Genomic DNA, 27,251 nt, shown 5'->3' with positions numbered 1-27,251 from the left:
GAACTAGTCCTCATTTCAGGGTGCTCTGGTGGTTTAAATGGTACGTTGGAACAGCTAATTAAGGTGATTTAACCATTGCCAAATCCACATTTTTTACACCCCTTTGGTGCACATTGCAGTGTGCTGTGAATTACACGTCGGACAGCATCCCAAATGGCATTGGTTTCGGAGGACAGAAGAACCATTTTGGCGTTTTTGTTCCGGCTGCGAGCTTTGACCGTGGGTATACATTTCCTTCTGTGACCTATAGCAGCCCGCTTCTTTCCAGCAGGACAGAATTCAACATTGATGTTATAGAGTGTTGGGGAGTGATGCTAGAGACTGATGACGAGTCGAAGAAAGTGTCCATATCAGAGGGCACCATATTGGAGCGCTTCAAGGAAGATCGCAATATGCTCAATATGGTGGGCATTGCAAATGCAAGTAACTCTGTAAGCTGAAAACATCCATAATGCTTAAATTGAAGTAATGGATGGAGAGAGAGAGAGAGAGAGACATGCTTCTCCCTGCCTCAAAGAATCAGGTTGTTCATCTTCCAAGTTTATTTTTCGAGCTTGCATCTTCATTTCTTAACAAACCATCAAGGACAGCCTCATTTGTTCAAAAATAACTATGAGATTCTCAGTGTCACATACTTGATATTAAAAAATAATATGCATGTCTATCTACTAATTTTTTTCGCACACCTCTCTTTTATTACTTGAAACACTTTTAAGGATGCATAATATACTATATTCTAGTGTTAAAACTAGTTACCATGCCTAATCATGTATGAGATTACATTTCTCTGATGCAAAGCCTCCCAGCAAGCTCTTTTCTATGCTTTCAATACTTCCACTTCCCCACCCCCCCCCCCCCCCCCCCTCTCTACCATGATCCCCTCATCAGCTCCAGATCCAAGACATGCTCCACCCCCATCGAGCTACCTTTCCACGTGATGTCGCCGAGAGAGAGACCTCTCGGCCATACTCGTTAGCCCTATGCTTGATATTTTGGAGAGTGGTATACCATCTATTGGGGTTTGATGCTCCTCTCATGTTCCATGTTCGTGGTATTCTATGATTAGATTTCTATGGACAGTTTTGTATCACCCTAGTGAGTTTTGTTTTGTTTCTATTTTATTTTCTGTTCCATGATGAGATACGCTATGGTATTGTATCACTTTGGTGTCATAGGTCCATCGGGTCTTTAGTAGGCACTCAATATATCTTTCTGTCTATTCTCTTGCGCACATGCGTGCACGTGCAATTATCTTGGTTAGAGCACATCTACTACAATGCAACAAACATTCCATGTAGCAACTCCAAGTCGACCATGTACTTTGGAGACACAAGGAGGCTCCCCACAGGAGCTGGAGGTTACATACATGACGTGAGCCAAGTGGCTACATTTGTAAGAATGATTATTATTGTTCTTTCACATGATCATTATTATGTTTCTAGCTAGCTCTGTTGCATTTTATTTTCTATGGCATGGTTACTTCATGGAACTCCTGTAACGTTATCTGGTCTCAAACCTTTTAAGTATTTGGTAAATGTTAATACAACTATCTTACACGTGCACGTGCACACACATGCTCGCATGCACGCACACATGCACATGCATATGCATTTGGATGCTTACATACACGCGCATCTAAGTGCGCACACAAAGCATCGAGCTTCTATTATGTCATGTAGGCATGTAGTAGTAATAGTTTTATTACAACTTAGATGCCCACACTGATAGCCAATGTTTGTACGGGTGGGACATATGCTACAATGAAGTCAAAGCAACTTCATGTCTTATCGCTTCAGAATTTTTTGGTTGGCAATCATCACTATAGCCAACCATGAAGATATCTTTTTGATGATTGTGAGGCTTTGGCATGTGTTTTTGCAAAGCTATTAAATGAGGCGGTTTGCTATGGCTTTCTCGAATCATGCTCCACCAACACCATTATCCCTATCCATAAAGTAGGAGGCCTAATGCACCAAAAGTTATTGCATTGTTATGATTGGGCATTTGATGGCCAAAATCCATGGAGTTGCTCTAGAGCCATATTTGAATGGTTGGGTTGAGAGCAAATTATTATTCAAGCACTACTCCACATTAGATAATATTTTCACATAGATCCATTATTAGATGGCAACAAGCACAAACTCGATTGCCTAGTAGAGCGACGGAGTTGGAGGTAGAAGAGCTAGTATTATGGGCCCTTGTGACACTATATCAGTAGGTCATTGGTAAAGTATGTTAAAAAGAGGAGATTCATAGCACTACTGGAATGAAGCAATGATATGTCCACTTGGACTCTATAGAGATGACTATGTTCAAGCTATTGATTCTTTGGGGGGGGGGGGGGGGGTAGCTCTACACTAGTATAGACGGTTGTCTCTAACCTTAGATGAGGAGCTAGTCATGATTGTGAAAGCATATGAATACTTTGAGTTCTATGTTCAAGGTCAAAGTTTATGATAAGACAAGCTACCACATCAAGGCTAGTGAGAGGTTTTGCATCATTTGCGCACCTTGGGATAGCTTTTAAGCCCATATCAACATATTTCAAGTAATGTACTCCTTTTTATTCCCTTGTTAAACTAGCAGCAATGTTTGGTGTGCCATTTTGGGATGTGGATATCCTTTAACTAGATGGGATTTAGGAGAGAGACTACAAAAAATGTTCTCATGCCAAATCCATGGTAAGCTCTCTATACTACATTACAATATCTTAGCAAAGTTTATATGCCCAATGCACATCAATGTATCATCGACTGATTAGAGCCACACTTCTCTCATCGTTGATTTTAAAGTGTGCATATTTTACCCATCTTGGATAAGGAGATATGTACAAAAAGGTTGATGACAGATATAGGTGTGATCCATTTATTGCATGTGTGGATGTACCTTGACCTGTCCAAAAAGCGCCTTACAATTATACTATAGCCAAAACATACCGTAGATTAAAACTTGATCCATTGAATGACATGGTGCCGTGGGTGAATGAGAGTATCCAGAATTTGGGATTTTTGTTGCTCTCCCAACAATCAAGGCCATCTTGATACAAAATCTCTAAAAGGATTCGCCACATTCGATGACTTATAAAGGATTGGCCACATTCGATGACTTATTTGAAAATTTCTTTCATCTAGAGTATGGTGGCAATATGTGATCATAGCCAAAGTTTCTCAGAACAATAGTACTTTGCCTCATATCAACCTTATTGTGCAACCTTTTAATTTGTGTGTTGTGTGATGACAAGGAATGTCCTCACAGTCATTTCTTGCAACTATTCAAGATACAAAATGCATTTGATTTTTCTTATTTCATTTTTTTTAAAAAAATCATCTCTAGAGTTGCTCAAAACCATTGCTCACATTGCTACTCTCAAATTGTGTCCTTGCAATTATTATTTTAAAGGGAAAGTGCACCCACTCTCTCACCAAACATTCAAATATGGACCAAGAAACATATGAAAGTGTTATTCGGGTGCCTAGGTCATTCCCTTTTTTTTATCCATCCGATTTTATCAAATTTTAGTGAATAAATTGAAATTGTTTGAGCTTGCATTATTGGCCATACTTTGGATCGTATTTGAAAAGGAAAAACAAGAATGATGATCTTTACACAAGAGGTTACCACTTTTGCATAGCATGTTTATCATTTTCTTATAGATTGAAAATAGAAAGTCTATATATACTTATGATGACTGTTCATAGCATTCAAAAAACATATGCTATAACTTCATTATTTTACTTTTGAAATTTAAAGTGCTAACCCTTATGATTGTTTGGAGTAGTGGGAGTCAAGCTCACTTCTTGGTGGTTAGCTACTTAGTGTTGCTGTTTGCCTCTCTCTCTCTCTCTCTATATATATATATATATATATATATATATAGAGAGAGAGAGAGAGAGAGAGAGAGAGAGAGAGAGAGATGTACATGAATAAATCTACAAGACACAAGTCTTCTCTATAAAACAATATTTTATAACAATCCATCCATGTTGTCACTAGTCTTAGGGCCATCCTCTCTAAAATGACATGTAGGCATTTTGACACAGGTAGAAAAGTGTAAACCAATAGTGTATTTAAGGTTTAGGAGTTACTTCATGGATTGTTTTTATAGCTACAATTCAACTAGGCATAGCCAAAGAAGACAAATTTAAGACCACCTTTGTTATAGCCTTTGGGGTATTTGCTTGCTATGAGTCCTTTAGTCTTTATGTATTGCTTTGGTCACTTCCAAAGGTTTGTGGAAATCATTTGGCAGCTTCAAAACAAGAAGCTAAAGGCCCTACCTCCCCCTTTCATCACTAATTTATCATGCAAATGTGATTTTTATTTAATCACATAGCACGTTTTTTCAAGTTTTCTCAACAAAAAATAAAAAACCATAAAACCCATCAAGAAAATATATCATCTTTAGAATAAAAGCACACTCTACTACCTCTATTAAACAAAATTAGGCCTTACTCAATTGTTGCAGCCTAACATTGTTGTTGCATTCAAATCTCCATCATAAAAGCACACTATACTACCTCATATTAAACTAAATTAGGCCTCACTCACTCAATTGAGGCAGCCTCTTAAAACCTAACATTGTTGTTGCATTCTAATCTCCATTGTGAGCATGGTTTTTACATTGATAAGAAATCCAACTAAGAGTGAGGCTTCAAGCCCACACCCTCTTGCACCGCCTCACTTACAGCTTCAACTTCTTCCTTTGCTCTCTGCAAGAAGCCAGGGGCCTTGACATGCTGAACGTCTTTATCCTGCAAAGTGGGATAAAGAAGGGTCTTATAAGCTACTGTTTCTCTCTTTACAAGAGAAGGAAACCAAGCCCCAAAGGAAATAAAAATTGCTCTTAAGAAGAGGAGGAAGCTTCGGAGTCTTCTTCATAGCCAGTTCCAAGCTCATCACTGCCTAAGGTGGGTCTGTTTGAGCCAATTGGATCTTGCTTTTGGCCTCCTCCTCCATACCCATTTTCAATTAAATCGGCCTTGACTGCTTGAGATAAAGGGAACCCTTTCTCAAACCCACTTGCTCCTGCTTGTTCACATGGCGATGGTGCAGGGTGCATCACCTTTTGAACACGTTCTGACGCTGCAGAAGGGGGGCTCTCTGTGGTTTTCCCGTCATTTTGCGTTTGAACTACTGCCCACTTACAAAACTGCAACGATTGAGAAACCCCTCTCTCTCTCTCTCACACACACACACACACACACTCTCTCTCTCTCTCTCTCTCTCTCTCTCTCACACACACACACACACACACACACACACTCTCTCTCTCTCTCTCTCTCACACACACACACACACACATACACACACACACACACACACTCTCTGTGTGTGTGTGCCTCTCTCAAACGTAATTAACACCCATAATCACCACACATGGCATGGAAAGCTTACCTCCACCATCGCCTTTGCTGCCCAAATTTCCAGCTCCTTGAATTGCAGACATCGAGATGAGATGCACAAATCAAAACCGTAAAGGCGGATCGTTGACAACACAAGATGCAAACAATGGCGATGCAAATAGGAGGCAGCAACTATTTACACGTACGTGTCGCTCTCTCATGATATATTCGTGCCTTCCATGCACTCACCTTGAGACACCTAGGCCAAAAGGTTTCACACACAGGCTGTGGAAGAACAAGACGTTTGGGAACTTGGGACACCCACGTCACCACGTGTGTAAACATCCTTAGGGGGGTCAAGGTGTCACTGACGTCACACAGGTCAAGGGTATTATGCAAAGCGGCCCCATTCCCATGCTCTTCTAGACAGATTGTCACGACACCTTCGTGTGAGATTTGTGGGCAGACCTTCGGCAAATTTTTTTCGCCTATTTAGCAGCATTTCCTCCACTTTGATACTTTCATTGCATGGAGTAGATTTTGGGCCCTATGGCCCATTTATCATGCAAGAAATCAGCTGATCTTTGCCACACAAGATATTCCCTGTTTTGCTTTCTTAAGGAGATCCCTTCTTTTATCTTTTTGAGATTCTTTTGACCTTGGAGATCTTCCCTTGCATTAGCTACTAGTGTTCTTTGATTGCTTTTGAAATTTAGGTGTCTCATAGTTGGACTGCTGGGCTTGTAACTTACCTCATGTTTTTAGTATTCTGATTATGGGTTTTCTCCTCCACTTAGAGGTTTCCCACTAGTAATACAATGTATTACAAAAAAAAAAGTTATCGACTTATGTCAGATGGGTCAAGGGTATCATGTAAAGCGGCCCAAGATTCCCGAATTTGTGATCTCACCCATCCATCTTATGTGATAAACATCCTAAGGGGGTACTCACAAGCCTTCGTTATACACTTAAGTCAAAAGGGTCAAGGGTATTATGCAAAGTGGCCCAAGATTCCCGAACTTGTGTTCTCAACCACCCATCTTATGTGATAACCACTTCACATCTTTGTTTTTTTTGTTTCCTCTTTTTTTGTGAGGGGTTCGTTTCTTTAATCACACACCTTATGGTGTGGTAGGGGGTGGAGAATTGAACCCACACCCTCACCTATAAACCTTGAATTCTCTACTAGTGCACTTTGTCAATTTTATATGCTCGTTGTTACCTCTCTACATAGTGGACTCTATGCCTTGGCATGTCACCTAATTTGGATTAATCTACGGACAAGACACTCGAAAAAACTAACTTGTCATCCCAATTTTTAAAGATTCAAGAGAGTATAAAAATGTTTCTTTAATACATCAACACTCTAAGATACAAAAGCTTCTACGAATTCTCTACAAAACTATGAAGAAAATACAAGGGGTAAAATTAGGCTCACATATGTTCAAAAGTCACAATTATGCAATATGTATGGGCATGTCAAAAAGGCAAGAGAAAAATATAAACATATACAACAATGTTACAAGAACTTGCAACACTAGCTACAATCTTGAGGAACATTCAAGTGAATGGACTATGGAGGGAATCTATTCGTATATATAAACTTCTATCAAATCCTTCCATCGAGTTTATTCAACCTTAACATCCGTTGTCGACGTAGCAAGTCAAAATTGTTCTTGATTCGAATAGCTTAGACTCTTCTTTTTCTCGAACATTCAATTTCCCTTTACCCCTTTCCCCCCCCCATATGGTTTTCCTTTACCCCTTGCCCCCCATATGGTTTTCTATTTTTGGCAACCCTCAAGATTTAATACACATATATGGTTGTAAAAGTTACAATTTACCATGTTCATACATTCTTTTTTCGTAAATTTGATGTTTTCCCAAACAGCTTTCTTTGACCTTAGGCTATATTTGATTCCTATCAACTAGAGCAAAATATAATTTACCATGTTCATACATTCTTTTTTCGTAAATTTGATGTTTGCCCAAACAACTTTCTTTGACCTTAGGCTATATTTGATTCCTATCAACTAGAGAAAAATATAATTTACCATGTTCATACATTCTTTTTTTGTAAATTTTATGTTTGCCCAAACAACTTTCTTTGACCTTAGGTTATATTTGATTCCTATCAACTAGAGCAAAATATTTTTTTTGACTCTTTGACCTAAGCCCTTGATATGTTTCCAATTTCCATCTTGCATGGATCAATAGGATATTCATGCAAAATATATTATTTAAACAATTAAAATTCTCCCAATAAGTATGTAATCATCTCAAAACTTATGTTACTTCAACTCCAATCAAACACACTACATTATTTCAGAGACAACCAAACTAATAAAAGGCAAATACCAAGGAGGTCACAAATAAAAATACTTGCCATAAATGATGCTATTGATGCAATACTTAGCAATAGTTTCATTTTAGCAAAAATAAACACAATATTTAGAGGCCAATTTCTCAATTGAGTTGATTACTTACGGTACTCTAGGCATTAACCAAGTTGCATCCATGTTTGGAGCAAAAGCACATCATATTCCTCTACTCTAAAATCACACCCTCCTCCTCGTCGATTTCTGTTTTTACACAAATGAGGCAATAGGTCTTTTGTCACACATGCACAACTTTTAAAATGTAGAGACTTTAACCCACATGCAATACAACGATATTCCAATGACTAAAATGTAGAGACTTTAACCCACATGCAATACAAAGATATTCCAATTGACTAACACCACATAGTTAGGCTTTCAACTTGTTTGAAAAATAAGTTCCATGATTCAAATATTAGAGTATATCATGAACATTACAACTATTTGTTGCGAAATAATGTATGTTATTATATATGTGAGAAATGGAGTCTCCAAACTTTTCTACATTACTATATGCGAGGAATGGAGTCTTTAAAATTTTCTACATTATTATATGCAAGGAATGGAGTCTTAAAATTTTCATGTGCCTATGCACAAGATTTATTTGGACATTTAGGATTGCATAAGGCCTTATCATTTCTGAGAATAGCGTCTTATTGGACACAAAAGTTACATGGAAATTTTTCGAAGATCTAGGTTAAACATAACAATCAAATAGATGTTATTTTCCATGTAAGTAGACTGTATACATAGGGTTAAGGATTGTCCAATGATTATATATAATTATGCATAGGAGTTCAGACCTCAATATTATTATCCCATTTAGAGCACTATCGAGTCTATACAAGATGATTCTATTTTTTTACCTAATGTACGTCACATCAAGATTCTCCAATCGTAGATGCTATGGATTGGTATCTCAAATTGAAACAACCATTGCTTTATAGAAATACATGCGGAAGAGAAACTTTAAGTGACAAGTGATTATAAACAACAAATTGAAAGGTGAAGACAATAAAAATTAGAAATAGCACTCAACAAATTGAAGTGATTACAACATAACTTGGAAATAACACTCTATAATAATTAGTGAAATATGTATTCACTAATGAAGCAATGATCCAACACAATAGTAAAATGTATTATAGGGGAGATCTATAGCTTAATCTAAGCTGAATCACTAATTGATGATGCTTTAAAGACATGTACTAACACATCCTTTAAAGGATGCTTTAATTGATGATGCTTTAAAGACATGTACTAACACATCCTATAAAGGAGTACAATGATAAATAACATGTAACTAAAAATCTATAAATCACTATAACGGCATACTAAGCTAATTATTGGAGCTCAAGCTCTTATGTAGAACCTAGTCTACCTAACTAGCTACAGTTCCTGCTAGAACCTAGTCTTACTAACTAGCTACAGTTCTTGCTTCATAAGAAATGATTGATCAGGCTATTGTACCTATATGTGATAAATTTCTTTAATCCCATTGGTTAGGTTATAGATTTATATTTGTACACCAACTTTTCAGAAGACACAGTCGTCATTAAGTGGCTAGATTTGGCAGTAGAAGCTCGGCAACATATATAGGTACAAACTATCTTAAACTCCTACATTTTTCCACTAGCTTCAAAGGAACCTGAATATATGTAAATGTAGATTATAACTTCAATATCCCAATGGTGAAGATGTTGAACATATAAAGTTATTCATTCCATCTTTCTTCAATCCACCAATGGTGTAATCATGAGATATTATCTTTGTAGAAAAGATTGTCTAGCATGAGTTACTCTCCAACAATAAAGGCAAGCAACCCTTTACTTTAAGAGCCTTTATTGAAAGGCATACATCCATGATAATATCCATCCACCAAAGAAATGAACATCAAGCCAATACTTCATACACTGTACATCACTATGAATCCACCAATTTGACATACCATGCCTTTGTCATGTAAGACTAACCATGTGCATGAGGCATAACACACAAAAAGGTGAGGAAGATATTAACCATGATCATTCCCCCTTAAACGAATCCTTATCATCTTGGCTCCAAGAGAAGATATGTGCGTTTGAGAGAGTTCTCTGTACTACCAAGAGTCTTTGTAAAGATTATGCCACAAAATTTTGGGAGCTAACATGAACCAATGCAATCTCTTTGGCTTCAACTTGCTCCTTAATAAAATGGTGGTGAATGTCAACATGTTTTGACTTCTTATGATGAACTAGATTATGGGCAAGATGCTGTGAACTTTGGTTGGCACAAAAAATGATCACTAGGGTTGTGGGAATCCGAAGCCATCTACCTTTCAAGCCAATCTTCTTTAGAGATTTCACATAAGGCATTATACTTAAGCCTCACAAAAGCTAAGTGAAATAGTTGGTTATTTTTTACTTAACCCAGAAATAGGTCCATTGCATACACTCTGAAGAGAAACCAAACCTGTAGTAGAATTCCTATCCTTGGCACCACCTGTAAAGTCAAAACTAAAACCACATAAATTCAAGAAGACTGTAGTGACATACCATTAAAATACTTCAATACTCTATTTGCAAGTGATGTACCATTCAAATACTTTAATACTATAGAGTGGTGTACCATTCAAATACTTCAATGCTCTCTTTGCAAGTAATGCACCATTCAGATACTTTAATACTATAGAGCGATGTACCATTCAAATACTTCAATGCTCTCTTTGCAAGTGTGCAATGGAGCAAGAATATACTAAGATAGTTTGCCAACAATAAACTAGATGAACAAATTGAATGTCATCAGGTCTAATTACTTTCAAGTAACTGAGAGACTCAAAAAGCAACCTATAAAGAGTATGATGCCGCACATCAAAGTAGTACAACAAAATAACTTCTGTGGAAAAAGCTAGGTGGGATTGCAGGGATGCACATGCACATGCATTGGTGGCATTTTCTAGGAAAATGTGCATTATTCCTCATATTCACACATGTAAAACTGCCAAGAAGGCTTGGGATACACTTGTTTCGCTTTACCAAGTGTGTAACAAGGAACAAGTGGCCTACATATGTAAGCAGTTAGAGTCCAAGCATAAGAATAAGGGATATTTAATGGATGTGTTCCTCACAAGGATCAAAGATCTCATGGAGCATCTTGCATGTATTGATGAGGCCCATTCGGATAGTTTATTGGTGTCTAATTTTCTTACAAATCTACTAGATTCATACTGAAGGCAGCCAAGGGAAACATGTCTATAGCATGCTCTACTCCCTCACTGAAAGGCAACAACTGAAAGCAAGAATGGAGCACTCCCTCTACTCTCACCATAACGTTCAATATGTATAGCTCAAACCCATCAAGAAAAACTCAAGAACACTCAGCAAATTTAGTGAGATAGACGAAGAGAAAAGAGATGAAACGCTATAGCATCAACTAATGTGAAAAATAATCATGAAATGAGAAAAAACTACAATCATTATTCACTTATACCTTGAAAAGAAACTTGTACAATCATAATCATGAAATGAGAAAAAACTACAATCATTATTCACTAATCATGAAATGAGAAAAAACTACAATCATTATTCACTTATACCTTGAAAAGAAACTTGTACAATCATATCATGGGAGAAGAAGCTCTCCTTGCATAGAAATCTAAAAAACTAGCATGAAGATGGGAAAGAAACTTGAAGAGAGAAGAAAACATTTAATGTGAAGCTCAACTCCTCTCCATGCTCCAATGGATGTGAAATTCTACTTCTCCTCATTCTCCATGCTCTTAAGCCCTACCTTTAACTTTCTCTCTCCTATCCTTGAAATGAGGCTCTCTCTAAATCTCTTCTCTACATGTTTTTTAGAAATGAAGCTACCCAAAGGAGACACAACCTAGTGGTAAGGTGTTGAAGTTCCATGCATGAGGTGCTGGGTTCAAAACCTGCTGGCTGTTAATGGCAGCATGAAAAAGCACACACGCACACAAGCACAAAAGATACAAAAAGAGAAAGAAATGAAGCTAGATGCTGTTTATATAGTTTTTTTTGGGGTGGGAAAGCCCTCTGTTTTTACTCTTCTCCTCTACTTTGCTACCTACCCAAAGGAATGGTTAAAGACCTCTTCTTTTCTACGTTGCTTTTCTTTATTGTTTTTGCCATAGATGAGAGCTTTCATGAAAAAAAAGAATTTTTTTTTGTAGAGAAAAAAAGGGGGTTGTGTTTGTTTATTTTTGGAGGATGGCGACCTTTTTGCATGCATGTGCGGTGGTTGAAATCGGTGCATTTACACAATGGAGATAAGGAGCGCAACTGACGTAGGTAACCACCCATAGGGCACATAGGCCACATTGGTCAAGGACAATGTCAAATGGAAAATATCAAAGGACAATGACAAATGGAAAATATCAAAGGCTCTAGGTGAGCACAATTCGGAGGACCATCGCTAACAAAGATAAACACTAAACCATTGCTTGAAAAAAATTATTTTCTTAAAGATTGGAAAACCTTCAAAAATTAAGAAGTTATCAATGAAGAGTTTTTTTAATTTATGAAGGTATTTGTACTATACTCCCTCAAATTTGGCAAGTATTGGCACATTCAAGATATAAATTTACAGGCATTTTTTTTAAATTTGAAGATGATATTACACTAAACCCGAGTTTTTTCGAGCACTGCACTAAACCACCATGCCAAAGTCATCTTCGATATCCTCCTAGGTGCCACGAAGCATTATATTCTTTTGCTGCCAATTATAGAGCTTCCCCAAGATTCCATCCTTCCCATCTATCTTCCTCCCTCTCCTGCTCCTTTTGGTTGGGCCAAGAATGGCTAACATTCTTTCTATTGCTGATTTCCATAAATAGAATTAGCAAGAATTCTCAAACTGAGTAGTGCTCCTGAGGTTCATGCCTTACGTCAATCACAAAGACCTATGCCATCCAATTGTCATCAATACAAAAATCCAATCAACAAATAATATCAATGTCCCTCTTGGATCAAATACGAAACACTGTGACATCATCCACCATTTCTCAACTGAAATTCCTCCTGGATCAAATAGTCGTATCATAGTTAAGAGAAGATAACCCGCACCACCTGGATCAAAGACCAAGTTCCAACACATGCTTGGATAGTAGGATAAGAGGATTTGTAGATATCCACAAAATCTTACTCGGTCATAAGGCCAAAGCATAAATCGAAGCATCCACCTATCTCTACTGAACCTCTAGGATACTAGATTGTCCCACCTACAGCATCATAATTGCTAGAACAAAAAATAGTATGTCAATCAATCCATGCCACCACTATTGAAGAAAATGTATTGTCTCCTACATCCACCCTCCTGTGCTTCTCTGGATTCATATCCAAGTATGTCATTCTAGGCATCAAATATAACTCCTCCTCTCACAAGTAAAAACTGCATCCCTCATATTCACGAAGCATGTTCACATTAGATCAGGTAATAGATTGTCCCACTAAGGCATCACAAGTCTCAAGCACTATATAAGAAGCTAAAAATAAGTCATACCCCTCCTACAAAACATAATTTAGAACCATGAAGAAATCTAAAGCATCTTGGATCACCCTACTGCTTGTTCCACCACATAAGCTTAGAGGAAAGCCACATTGTCCTCATTTTCATGTGTATCCTTTAGAAACCAAAAACCATCCTCCATACTGTTAAAATTTTTGGCATGTAAGGAAAAAACATCCAAAGCATAAACATATCCTATCTCCCAAATAGAACACCAAAGGTACCAAACACCATAGCCAGGACCAATACAAATCACTACAATATGAGGTAGATCCAAAATAGCAAGCATATCATCCATCTACAACCAAGAGCACTTAAGAACTTGTTAAGAAAACACCTAGGACCTATGTAACCATATGCACAACATCTAGAAGATTTTGACAATATCAACCACCCTGTCTCGCTCAAGAGTAGATGATTCCACCAAGTTCAGATCCCGACACTTCTCAATGTTACCAAAAACGGAAACAAAATCAACAACCAAACATTGCATCTTTAGCAGCTCCTCACCAGCCAAAATCTCACCAAAAAATATTCAAAAATTGAAACAAGGACCACTTAACATGGGCTAGGAATCACATGTGTCACCATCAAACTGACATCACTGTCTAGAGTATTCACATCCTCAACAACATTCAAAACCATAGAGCAATCCTCCTTGAACTCAACTGGATCATCACATAGGTTCACTTAAGATCCATCTCATGTTTATCACACAGGTTCACTACAAGATCCATCTCATGTTTATCTTCAACGGTTGCACATATATTATTGCATGCTTGACTATCACCATCCTCATCTATATCATGTACTAACTCTTGACTCATATTGAGAGATAACTCATCATCATAACATAACTCTTGAATCTCTTCTCCCTCATAAAGTTCACAAGATGCATACATGTCTTCATCACATAGGGCATAGTTCACCTTTTCACATTGGAATGAGCATAAACACAAATACCATCATCCTAGCTACCTGTCTCCTTAGTCAGCTCCAAGACCATAATAGTCTCCTCAAGAATCTCCTCATTTGATATGGAGCCATCCTGACGTCTCCATCTTTGAAGATGAACTCAAATCTGCATTCTCCTTGTCTATATAGGCTTTTGAATCAATTCTAGTATCATACCTGACACAACTTTCCAAATAAACATTTGGTGGAAGAGCACCATCAAGTCCCGCAAGATTGAACTCTACTTCCTTGATACTATGCAGTTGTCCTGATGCCCAAAAAGGAGCACATATTGTTGAATTTGTGGAAAAAAACCTTGAATATAAATGGCCAACAAAGTCTCAATAATCCTCAAAGGTCTATTGTCCTCTTGTTTCACATCCTTAAGCTGCATCCATAATCTTTCTCACATTTGTGCAAAGACAAACTCATCCTCTAGTGCTTGTTGAAGAAGTTCCTAATCATCTCGGATGTTCTCATCTTGCTTTTGATACCAATCCCTTGTATAATCTCATAGCCACCGACTTGCTTAAATAGCCTTATCATAATAATCACTAATCTCAATTTGCCAGAAGTATTGTGTAGCACAAAAGATCCACTCACCGATATTCTCTTCATCTCTTCCACGGAATAAGAATCCCTTTGGATAAGACACCATATGCGAATTGGCTTTCAAGAAATACCCAACATCAGTCTTGTAAACTGAAGATCGCCGATGAAGAACTTCTCCATGGAGGCACCAAAATGAAGGGAGCAAAGGGAAATAGGCCTCTATAGCACCCTCTGCTTCCTCATTGAAAGGCAACAACTCGAGCAAGAATGGAGCACTCCCTCTACTCTCACCATAATGCTCAATACACATAGCTCAAACCCATCAAGCAAAACTCAAGAACACTCAACGAATAGAGTGAGATAGACGAAGAGAAAAGAGATGAAACTCTATAGCATCAACTAATGTGAAAAATACTCATGAAATGAGAAAAAACTACAATCATTATTCACTTGTACCTCAAAAAGAAACCCGTACAATCATATCATGGGAGAAGAAGCTCTCCTTGCATAGAAATCTAAAAAACTAGCATGAAGATGGGAAAGAAACTTGAAAAGAGAAGAAAACATTTAATGTGAAGCTCAACTCCTCTCCATGCTCCAATTGATGTGAAGTTAAAGAATTCTCAAACCAAGTAGATTGACTACTTTAAAAAGTGCCCTCGGGGTTTAGGACCATCAGGAGGCGGAGTGGAACAAAGAAAAAACCTACATCAATATCAATGTTTTGCATCCACACTCTGTCTCATAATAAATGGTAACCACAATGCCCTTATATTGGATGAGTTGGTTGAAGTGCTTCTACAAGAAGAACAATGCATATGGGACATTAGGAATTTGCTGCTAGTCAAAAAGGTAAAGATAAAGCCCTTTCTCAAAGTGAATTTAAGCCAAAGAAAGAATCATCCTAGTCTACTAGCAAGATGTCGAGAGGGGGGATGATAAGCCTAAGAACTTTGTCATTACTAGGGCAGGCCTAGTGGTTAGATTTGTACAATTCATCGCTCTATGCCATGGGATTTATAGGTTGGACATGCATGAGAGATTGGCACATAATGCTTGTGTTCAGTTATTCCCACATGTGGTATGAGTAATGTGGAGCTATGGTATGCCTACTTTGTTCACTTGAACTTTGGCATTTTGTTGCACCTTAAAAGGTAAGAGATGGTGTCAGAGTTGCCAAATCATGAGACCCCTGTAAAACATGTACGGGGTGCATTTTGAGCACAATGCAATGGGTAGCATCAATCCCAAAAGATGGATTAGTAAGGGATGTTTAGAAATTACTGTTTGTACATAGTGATGTATGTGGTCCTCTGAAAACACCATCGATAGGAGGATATCTCTACTTTGTGACTTTTTTATATGACTACTCCAGGCACACCAAGATGTATCCTCAAACCCTTCATATAGATCGAGGGGGGGAGTATATTTCAAAGGAGTTTCACGCAAAACATCAATGCACATAGTGCCTTACACACCTTAGCAAAATGGTGTGGCTGAGAGGAAGAATACATCTCTCATGGAGATGTCACGTTGCATGGTTAAAGGCCATGATTTGCCTCATGTTTTTTTGCTAGAGGTAGTTATATGTGCCATTTATGTGCTACACATGCCCCACCAAGGCCTTACAGACAGTTACCCCTTATGAAGCTTGGAACGACTATAAGCCCTCTGTGGCTTATTTGCATGTATTTTTTAATCCGGCCGATGTAGATGCTCTTCTACTTGAGTAACAATGTAATAAGATGGATGATAAGGTGGTAAAATGTATTTTTTCTGAGATACAACTTAGAAAGTAAAGGGTATAGACCTTACCATCTGGCCACAAGGAGGATTTTGGTGAGTAGAGATGTTATCTTTGTTTACAACTCAAATGCCCATGCTTTAATGTAAAAAATAACAAAATGTATGCTCATAGGACATCTTTGATAAACTCCCACCTTTGTACAAAATGAATACCTTTTTATAATGAATACTTTTGTACAAAATTTTGCTCATAGGACATCTTTGATACACTCCTACCTTTGTACGATGCCAAGTAGCCATATATGGAGTAAATGAATGCTTAACAAGGTGCTACTCATGAATGTTTAACAAGGTGTTGCAAATGAATACTTAACAAGGTGCTCTAAATCAGCCCATATTGGAAGAAAATCAGCTCAAATGTTTAGTCCACGGATTAGCCTATTTAATGAGGCAATTATGAACAATGTAGTGAATGAAGAAATGCTAGTCATATAGGCATCCAAGAGCATTCCAAAATGGCTGGTGAAAATATTATGGGATAGCCAATTAGCTACTTCTTTGCGTAGTAGCATGACATGTGAAGGTTCTCATCATCATGCATCTTATTCTTTTGTGGATCGTGCTCTGATTTCTAGTATACATGCAATGATGAGGAACACGTTTCCTTTGAGGAAGCCCAAGAAAATGATCATTGGATACAGACCATGCTGGATGAGTATGACTCAATTCTAAAAAATGATAATTGATATTTGGTAAATTTTCCTTATGGCAAAGGACCATTGATATAAAGTGGGTTTATAAGCTTAAGTGTAAAGCTGATATGGTGACATTTGACTACTTCAAGGGAAAGCATATTGCAAAGGGTTATGCTCAGAAGAAGGGCATAGATTATGATGATGAGACCGTTTTACCCATGTCTCATATGACTATAATTAGGTCTATTATTGCATTCATGGTTAGAATGTACAACAATCAAGACTTGGATATCAAGACTGCCTTCTTGAATGATGATTTGCATGAGGAGGTTTAGATATCTCAATTGTGTGGTTTTGTGGACAAGGGAAATGAGTCTAAAGTATGCAGGTTAAGTAAAGCTTTATATTGCCTTAAGCAAGCTCCCAGAGCATGGTATGAGAAGATGCTTACTTGGTTGTAAATGGTTTTTGCAATAGCCCCATTTGAGAGTTCCCTCTACATAAAGAGGAGTAGAGAATTTTTTTTTGGGTCATCATAAAGCTGACGGTAATGCTGACCGCTACAAGGCAAGGCTTGTTTACTACAAAGGGTTATGCTAAGGAAAAGGGCTTAGATTATGATGAGACCTTTGTAGTCATGATTATATATGACTATAATCAGGTGTATTATTGCATTGGCAGTGCACCATGGTTGGAATGTACAACAGTTGGATATGAAGATTGCCTTCTTGAATGGTGATTTGCATGAGGAGGTTTATGTATCTTAGTCTCATGGTTTTGTGGAGAAGGGACATGAGTCTAAAGTATGCAAGTTAAGAAAAGCTTTAAATGGCTTTAAGTAAGCTCTGAGATCATGGTATGAGAAGATAAATGTATACTTCATCATTAATTTTTTTGAAACAACCTAATTGAGAATTCCCTCTATGTAAAGATGACTAAAGATTATTTTTTTACAGACATAGTTGCAAATGGTTTTTGCAATAGTCCGACTAAAAGTACCTTGAGGAGTAAATATTATTTTTTGGTCATCGTTTTATGTCGATGACATGCTGCTCACATGCCCTAATGAGGATAAGATCTTAGTCTTCATACGACTGAATTACATGTGTCATTTGAGATGACATTTCATTATTATTTGGGTACATAGTTTATACAGCACATGATGATGGTATTGTGATGTTACAGTCAAAGTATATATAGAGATTACTTACACATTTTAGTCTTCACAATTGTAATAAGCCTGTTGCTACACCAATAGAGATAGGTGAACCATTTGATGATCTTGAGTTTTTCATGCCCAACTAATGTTATGGCTCATCCTAACCCCCCTTGCAACACATGCAACAAGAGATTACCTGGTGAACCGTAACTATCGTGAGGATATTTGGTAACATCTTTGGTACCATCTCTTCCATATAGTGGTTTTGTGCATCACTCTTGTTGCTCCTTTGCTTTGATGAAACTATCTTCTTGCAAAAGACAATCTTCAAGTGGGATTCGGATGTGCCATTCTTCATTACATTGGCTTCATTGGTTGCATCTTCGTGATTCTCTAATTCTTTCTCGTGATAGTAGACATGCTTCATGCTTCATGCGTACATGTCTCCTTCCAATCATGTTAGCTTCCTTAGTCCAACTGCCACATAAACTAACACAAGGCTGCCACCCATGTTTCAATAGCTTATGCATGTGCTTCTCAATATGCTTCTTGCTTCCACCTTCCACTTCATCATGATGCATAAATACATACACCAATGTGAACATTGATTTAGGAGAGGTCTTACCACTTGTTTCTCAACACAAGGGCAGTGTCTAACTCCATTACAAAACTCCATTACAATACGGTAGATGACTTCCATGCATATGAGTTCATCAAAAAAAATTTGAGGATTGGTTTTCATGAAAAAGTTACCATGCCCTTGGATGAGCAAGTGTTGAAAACCTTTGAGATAAAGGTTAAAAAAGAACCTTATAAAAAGGTTTAAAGAACCTTTAGAAAAGGATTTTTTTTCTTTAAAAAACCTTCAGAAAAATGCATTTTTTTTCTTCTGTGAAAAACGTTGCAGCCTCCAAATCTTGCGTTCTTATTTTGTGAAAAACGCGCGACGTTTGATTCGCTATGCGCCATTGCTCGGACTCGCTTCTGAAGAGGCTGTTGGATGTGCTTATGGTGCACAGTAATCTTTTGCTAGGCCTTGCTACAATGTTGCTGATTATGATAGAATCTTCAAGAGGAACCATGGATGTTTCAGTTTTTGTTTCAGCTTCAAATTTCGTTTCAGTTTCATATTCCCATTCACTTTCATCCTCTTTTTGGCTCTCAGCTTTTTCAATAGTACCCAATGTGTACAATGGCACACTTAGTCCTCTGACAATTTTAACTAAATTCTATTTGGGAACTTGCGAATCCTTATAGTCCTGTTCTATGTAGCTCTTTATGTCTTGGTATAACTCATGTTTAGCCTTTAATGGTACAAGTGTTGATGCTATGTTGGCTTCAAAATGAGAGAAAAGCACTTCTCCAAATGAGGATTTGAGAGACTTCTTTAATTTCGTAAGGGATTCATCAAATTCCTCATGTGCTTTTTTAATCGCATTAATCATGCAATCTGCCTCTAATGACTCATCTTGGCTTAATGAGTTCATTTCTGTGGGGAGTGTGTCTTCCTCTTGGCAGGGGAAACGATACTCCTCTGGTTTTTGTATTTGGGCTGCTTTTTTAGGTTTGACATTATGAGGTTCAATCACAACCGGTGATCCTGTATGAAACTCAACAATGCTAGGCATGCTCTCCTGAGCTTGCTTTTTGCGTTGCGCATATGTCATGTGATCATGATTTTCAGTTTGGGGTGGTTGGGCGGGTTCTAGTTTCTTGATAGGTCTATGAGGTGCACCTAGTGATGACGAATTAGAACTTGGTTCATTCACACTAAGTGGCATACTAGAACTTGTTTTATCTTTTAACTTTCCTTGGATTATCAGGTTTTCATTAGGTTTTCTCATGCGCTGAGAACGAACTTTCTTTTGGGCTTTTGTATCCTGTGTCGCACATGTGGGTGTTGTGGTTTCTGTGGTAGTCCTTGAGGTGGATGCTTCAGCATCATGTGTAGCTTTTGGCTCTTTTGGGTTTATGTCCTCCACAGGCTCTTCTTCGATGTCCTTTATTTCAGCTTTAGTTTTAGTAGTTTGTTACCCCTTGTTTTTCTTGGGTTTAGAAGGTTTTAGTTTCCCTTTTGGTTTCTATTTTCAAGCATGTTCCTCTACCCATTTTGAAGTGTTTTCTTTTGCATTCTTTTTGACTATTTCTCATGCCTTGGCTTGTAAGCGTATAAGCACATTCAAGGGTACGTGGAAAATTGCTCGTTTTGTACGCTTAAGATGTTAAGAGTCATATTGGGGCATGGAAGATGGAGGCTTTGAGTTAATTGTAGGTGAATTAGAACATTGAGATGTTTCATGACCCAAAACCTTGCAATGTTGACAGAATTAAAAGATTGGCTTAGGGTATGCACATTGGGGATTGGGGTGGTATGTTAAAATTACAGCAATGTGATGAGCTATGGTGGATCAAATGCTAGAATCAACATCATTAACAAAGTGATTAGATGATAATTAAGATATAATTAGTAAGCAATTAACTAATAGCTTAATGTAGGCATGGATAATAAAAAACTAGCAAATTCTCATTAGGCCAATGCCTCAATTTATAGAGTTTACATCCAAGCATCTAATCCCATTGATTTCTCCTTGATTCACTTCACCTCTTTTGCTTGATTCTCTCCACCTCTTTTGCTTGATTCTCAGAATATCTCCACACCTCCCCTCCTAAATCTTATCATGCTACCAGGGATTTAATATTCACGTGATCACAAGATTTTTTGTGATAATAACACATGTGAACAAGTTATTCACATGTTCTCATGTTACCGTTTACAAAATAACAGGTCACTTGCCATTTGGGAACCCCTTAAAAGCTTGGCTACACATGGGAATAAGCTATTCACATGTTCTCATGTTACCATCTTCACATAATAGTAGGTCAGCAACCACCTAAGAAGATTTTTTATGCCCGACAAAGATAAATTTTTTAGCCCCTTGTGAAAGCTTTGTGAATATAACATGTGATCACAAGATTTTTTGTGTTATTAATATATGTTATTAACATGTTCACATGTTTTTGTTTATGTCAGTGAAATCCCTGCATGCTACCCTTTATTCTCTCCTAGTAGATTCTTCTCACCTTTTCACAGGTTCTCTCACATTTACAGATTCTCTTTTACAACCTCTAGCCAAGGGCTTGTTCCTGCACACACCCTATTCACTTGTATATTTCAACACCTCTCCTCAAGTGAATACTCCTAGCACACCTAGACCCTATACCAAGTTTCCCTCTTACTTGATAGTCTGCGAGACGACCAGTGCCTACTAGCACACCTCCCCTCAAGTTAACTTAGCACACTTGGACCCTATACCAAGTTTCTCTCTTACTTGATAGTCTGCGACCAGTGCCTCAAGTCCCTAAACTCATAGTCCTTGACACTCTCTCTCTGTGTCGTCCAAGGCTACTATAAGTGCCCGCGATCTTGTCTAAAGTGCTCACACATACATCTACCACGTGGCCTACATCATCGGTGGCTCAGAGGTGGTTTTACTTTGTTGGGACAGGTTACATTGGGTTGTGGGGTTTCTCTCTCTCTCTCTCAAAAAAAAGATGATCCGACTCCTCTTCCTTCGGAGCCTCCATGAAGTTTGCCGATGTCGTTCCTTCTCCACTGGGTTTGCTGTAGCAGTCTCTTGCCATGTGTCCTGGCTTTCCACAGTTGTGGCAAGTGAAGGTCCTTCCTCCTACTCTGCCTCTTCCTCGTCCTCGTCCTCGAGAGAATCCTCCTCGGGTGAAGAATGCTTTTTCTTCTCATGTTGTTGAGTCGAGCCATTTCTTCTCTTTGCCTCTGCTCTCTTGCTCTAGTAGAGCTCCTTCTATCTCGTGTAGCTTCAATTCAGGTACATTCTTTAGTGTTGCTACAATGTTTTCATATTCACCTTTGTCCACATTCTTCAGAAGCACTGCTAGCGCCTCATCATCTTCTACCTTTTTGCCAATAGCTACCAGTTGTTGCTTAATGCTTTTATATCTGTTCAAGTGTGTGATTAAAGGTTCACTTTCCTTCATATTCCTTTTGTAGAATTGCATTAATAGATTTATCTTTGAATTTTTAGCTTGTGTGCCAAATAATTTATTGAGCTCAATAAGCTCAATAAATTATTTGGGATGAGCTTGTTATCTTGGGATGAGCTCAATAAATTATTTGGCACACAAGCTAAAAATTCAAAGATAAATCTATTAATGCAATTCTATAAAATGGATATGAAGGAAAGTGAACCTTTAATCACACACTTGAACAGATAATTCCTCTTAGCCCCAAGTGTTTTCAAGCATGCTCTACAAGCTGGTGAAGTCAGAATTTGATTTGATCAAGTCTACAGTGAGATCCAAGCTCTTCATCAAATCTGCAGGTGACTTTGGTAAAACGGAGATTAAGCATTCAATGTTTTATCAAATCTTATGTTTCTTGGCTTAATCCTCTTTAGAATAATTGCTATTGATGGCCTTGAAAGGATTTGAGCTCATTTGAACTCTAAGGCCTCAGATCTGGGCTCCCCGCATACTCTGTTTTCAGCACACAAAATAGAGGATTAATTTGCTAATCAGTGATTAATCAATGCTAATCACTATATTTTGGTACAATTGAGGGTTCAAATTAACCATTAGGTATCTGATACAGATCCCTATAACTTCAAATTGCAATTCAGAGATAGTTTGATACTCCAACCATTCCGTACAGATTGGTTACCCTTGATTTAATGTAATTTCTGGTGATTTTATGCTGATAAATCTGCATCTCTTAAACACCAGATTGAGTTGTAAAAGGGTAGACACTACCCTTGAATCTTGAAATTGGATCAAGAGGTAAGACCCCCTTCACATTATCATGAGTACAGCACAAGAGATAGCCAAATTTAATGGGGAGCAGTTTTACACATGGCAGACAAAAACCATGTATTTGCTCATGAGGAAAAATCTGTGGGGGCTAGTTGAGGGAAGAGATGAATGCCTAGAGGTGAGAGGAGAAAATGAGTGGAAGATCAAGAATGAAAAAGCATTGGGATTGATTGCACTCAGTTTAAATGATGAAATAATTCATCACATCACAGGGATACAATGGGCAAAAGATGCATGGGATGAGCTCAATAAATTATTTGGCACACAAGCTAAAAATTCAAAGATAAATCTGTTAATGCAATTCTACAAATTGGATATGAAGGAAAGTGAAACTTTAATCACACACTTGAACAGATATAAAAGCATTAAGCAACAATTGGCAGCTATTGGCAAAAAGGTAGAAGATGATGAGGCACTAGCAGTGCTTCTGAAGAGTGTGGACAAAGGTGAATATGAAAACATTGTAGCAACACTAAAGAATGTACCTGAATTGAAGCTACACGAGATAGAAGGAGCTCTACTAGAGCAAGAGAGCAGAGGCAAAGAGAAGAAATGGCTCGACTCAACAACATGAGAAGAAAAAGCATTCTTCACCCGAGGAGGATTCTCTCGAGGACGAGGACGAGGAAGAGGCAGAGTAGGAGGAAGGACCTTCACTTGCCACAACTGTGGAAAGCCAGGACACATGGCAAGAGACTGCTACAGCAAACCCAGTGGAGAAGGAACGACATCGGCAAACTTCATGGAGGCTCCGAAGGAAGAGGAGTCGGATCATCTTTTTTTTGAGAGAGAGAGAGAGAAACCCCACAACCCAATGTAACCTGTCCCAACAGAGTAAAACTGCCTCTGAGCCACCGATGATGTAGGCCATGTGGTAGATGTATGTGTGAGCACTTTAGTCAAGGTCACGGGCACTTATAGTAGCCTTGGACACATAGAGAGAGAGAGTGTCAAGGACTATGAGTTTAGGGACTTGAGGCACTGGTCGCAGACTATCAAGTAAGAGAAAAACTTGGTATAGGGTCTAGGTGTGCTAGGAGTATTCACTTGAGGAGGGGAGGTGTTGAAATGTACAAGGGAATAGGGTGTGTGCGAGAACAAGCCCTTGGCAAGAGGCTGTAAAAGAGAATCAGTAAATGTAAAAGAACCTGTGAAAAGGTGAGAAGAATCTACTGGGAAAGAATAAAGGGTAGCATGAGAAGATTTAGGAAGTGTGGAGATATTCTGGGAGAGGTGGAGAGAATCAAGCAAAAGAGGTGGAGTGAATCAAGGAGAAATCAGTGGGATTAGATGCTTGGATGTAAACTCTATAAATTGAGGCATTGGCCTAATGAGAATTTGTTGGTTTTTTATTATCCATGCCTACATTAATCTATTAGTTAATTACTCACTAATTATATATTAATTATCATCTAATCACTTTGTTAATGATATTGATTCTAGCATTTGATCCACCATAGCTCATCACATTGCTGTAATTTTAACAATTGCTTCATATCTTGAATGTATGATCTTTTGGTGTATCTACCTTGAATCCTTAATATAAGATAATGGTAAAAGCTCTTGTTAACCCTAGGAATGGGTTAACAACTAAGTATATCAAAATAGTGATTTGAGATGACAAAAGAACTCCAAAGAATATGAGGAAGCTCTACATCAATTTAGTAAATGAAATATAAGGAACATTCTTTGGCGTGAAAATTTGACTTTTTTCATGATCATGAAAAACTACAATAACTGTGAAAAACATTTTTCACGCAGGAAAAACTCAACAGTGATAGCCTAACACGTGTCTCCAACCCTATTAGTAGCTTAACTGCCCCATACTTAGCACTCATACCATATATTTAAAATCTTGTGTCCTTTCCTTTTTCCTTGTTTTTCAAACATCTTTCCATCACCTTCCTGCTGCACCTCACACTCTCCATCGCTTTTGTCTTCTCGCCCTCGTCTCTGTGACCTCGTTTATTGCAGAGAAGTATTGAGCCTTTAAGGTAGGGGCCCTACCATGGTCTCCCAATTATCATCTTGCTATCTTGTTTTCCCAATATTAATGTCTTGTTATCTTGTCCTATGACCATTATCCCCTCTACAAATAATCAATCTTAACATTCAACTCATTTTCATACTCTAGTCATCATAACTATGCTTAGGCACCTTTCTCTCCCTAGCTCAACACTCCCAAGGCGCCTACATCATCATGTGCTTCTCAAGAAATAGAAAACTAAAACCCTAATCATTGTAACTTGGTAAAAACCCTTTCCCATAGTATAATTATTCAAACACTAAACACACCCTAGATACTTGGGAAGCCCCTAAATCACCCACACAAAGTCTCCTAACAACATAAGATGGCCATGAAAAACCAATCTGGTTTTTCATACAATAATGACTACTACTAAAAAGAGGGCATATGTCTCAAATTTATAATTGGTGCCCACCATAACCTATACCTTGTGACCCAAACACGTAATTTTGGGCGTGAAAACTCTAATTTTCATGCCCGTGAAAATCCATTTCTTGTTTTTTCATGCCTAATAACTAGGGTCCTAATCTCTCAAATCGGGGGGTTGGAGATTCTCTAATCTTCTTACTGCCTTCATAAATAGACCTAGCATTTCTTGACTATGATTTTCTCTAAAAAATCATGCGTGAAAAACCTCTGGTTTTTCACACCTTAACAATTCTCCGTATGCATTCATTATTAACAGCTTTCTCTTATTATCATGTTTCTATCATTAATTTCCTTCCCTATAGAAGCAACCCTAATCTTGTGGCATGAATATCTTTGGATATTTATGACCAAGATAAACCACTCTGGTTTTTCATGCCAAAGAAGTTGTGCTTGATTGCTATAAAATTAACTAAGTACATGTTTTCCAATCTGTTCCATTCATTTTTTGCATTGATCTCTGATTAACACTTTAAAAAATATTTGGCTTGAATATCTCTAGATATTTATGGCTATGAAAAACTAGCTTGGTTTTTCACTCTTAACCAACTGACTCAAAAGCGCTTAATTTCTACCTAGCTTTCATCCTTGAATCCAACTAACTCCATTTCTCTATCAACAGCTGAGGCACGAATAGCTTTAGATATTTAGGTGGTACAAAACTAGATTGGTTTTTCACACCTAAACAATAACCAATTCCAGAGAGGTGTACATAGCACTAAGTTACTAGCACAACACAAAAAAAGGAGAAAAAAAATCAAAAAATAAATATAGGCTTAGAAGATTCCTTACTAGGCTAGCCGACTGAAAAATTCATGTCTACTATTTGAGGATGGATCCCCCTCCTAAGGAAGCTATAGATACGAACTAGACCTTGATGATGATGAGGCCAGAACTAGTGCTATCCCCAAAAGCAGAAAGGAAAGAATAAAGTGTCTTAGGCCTAAAACCTTATCCACCTTGATCCATACCTACAAGATGTGGCCAATGCTATCATTAATTGGGAAGTAACCCCACAACCCAAACGAAAGGTGGCTTTCTAATATCACTCCCTTGAGTGTAAGCTTTTCCTAGAGACACCTGAGGTTCATGAGAAGGTACAAGCCATTTTCTACAAAGCAACTCTCTCGAAAGTAACCAATGCCTCCCTATGTGTGAAATTCATAAAAACTTATGACAAAAGGACAAAGAAAGGCAATGTGAACTTGCTAGATGGGAGCACAAGAAGGGTAATGATCTGAGAAGATGATATCAGAGATGCCATGTGGCTCTACCTCCAACTACCCACACACATCACACGTGGACAAGGACCTTCTATTTGATACAATGCTCAAAGAAACAATCTTCAACAATGGGGTGGAGTACATCAACATCTACTACAACAAGGTAGATGAATTGACTAGCAAGGCTATCTCCATGATTATGCAAATAAAGCCAGTAGACAAGTACAACCGGATTGACCTACACAAGCTCCAAAAGATCCATTTGAATTTGCAGGATAACAAGGCATATTACTTGCACACAAAGAGATAAATACCTATCTCAATTAGTGTTAGAATAAGGTGGTCAACCCATATCTAGCATTGGCATTGAGTCATATTACAGGTGCACCATCGCCCTCAAAAG

General features: G+C 37.9%; 2 protein-coding genes across 9 annotated transcripts in view; one reads left to right on the top strand and one right to left on the bottom strand.

Moving 5' to 3' along the window:
• LOC147620073 (TLD-domain containing nucleolar protein) overlaps positions 1 to 654 on the top strand; it is a 56,968-nt gene extending 56,314 nt beyond the window's left edge. For both annotated transcript variants that reach the window (XM_086772237.1, XM_086772238.1), the window contains exon 8: positions 120 to 654. In XM_086772237.1, the coding sequence (XP_086628363.1) occupies positions 120 to 440 (321 nt within the window). In that variant the 3' untranslated portion in view covers positions 441 to 654. The remainder of the gene's footprint in view (positions 1 to 119) is intronic.
• A 3,730-nt stretch (positions 655 to 4,384) lies between these two features.
• Positions 4,385 to 5,584, bottom strand: LOC147620072 (uncharacterized). Of its 7 annotated transcripts, none has more exons than XM_086772690.1 (3): positions 5,395 to 5,584; positions 5,063 to 5,130; positions 4,385 to 4,751 (listed from the first exon to the last, which is right to left on the bottom strand). In XM_086772690.1, exons 1-3 carry the CDS (start codon positions 5,444 to 5,446, stop codon positions 4,638 to 4,640), a joined length of 234 nt encoding a protein of 77 aa, XP_086628816.1. In that variant the 5' UTR covers positions 5,447 to 5,584; the 3' UTR covers positions 4,385 to 4,637. The 7 variants fall into 7 exon arrangements, with proteins under 7 accessions (XP_086628816.1, XP_086628817.1, XP_086628818.1 ...); XM_086772691.1 differs by having other exon boundaries at positions 5,063 to 5,149; positions 5,395 to 5,583; XM_086772692.1 differs by having other exon boundaries at positions 5,063 to 5,140; positions 5,395 to 5,582.
• Positions 5,585 to 27,251: the final 21,667 nt, after the last annotated feature.

This window comes from Cibotium barometz, chromosome 32 (assembly GCF_041138505.1).
Source record: "Cibotium barometz isolate CiBa-2024 chromosome 32, ASM4113850v1, whole genome shotgun sequence".
Lineage (NCBI taxonomy): Eukaryota > Viridiplantae > Streptophyta > Polypodiopsida > Cyatheales > Cibotiaceae > Cibotium > Cibotium barometz.
This window is presented reverse-complemented; position numbering and strand designations above follow the sequence as displayed.

Excerpts from the sequence above, each read along its gene's own strand:
- LOC147620072 (XM_086772685.1), bottom strand. The coding sequence starts at position 5,446 with ATGTCTGCAATTCAAGGAGCTGGAAATTTGGGCAGCAAAGGCGATGGT. Across the intron at positions 5,134-5,394 it reads CAGCAAAGGCGATGGTGGAG|TAGTTCAAACGCAAAATGAC; the intron begins GTAAGCTTTCCA and ends GTAAGTGGGCAG.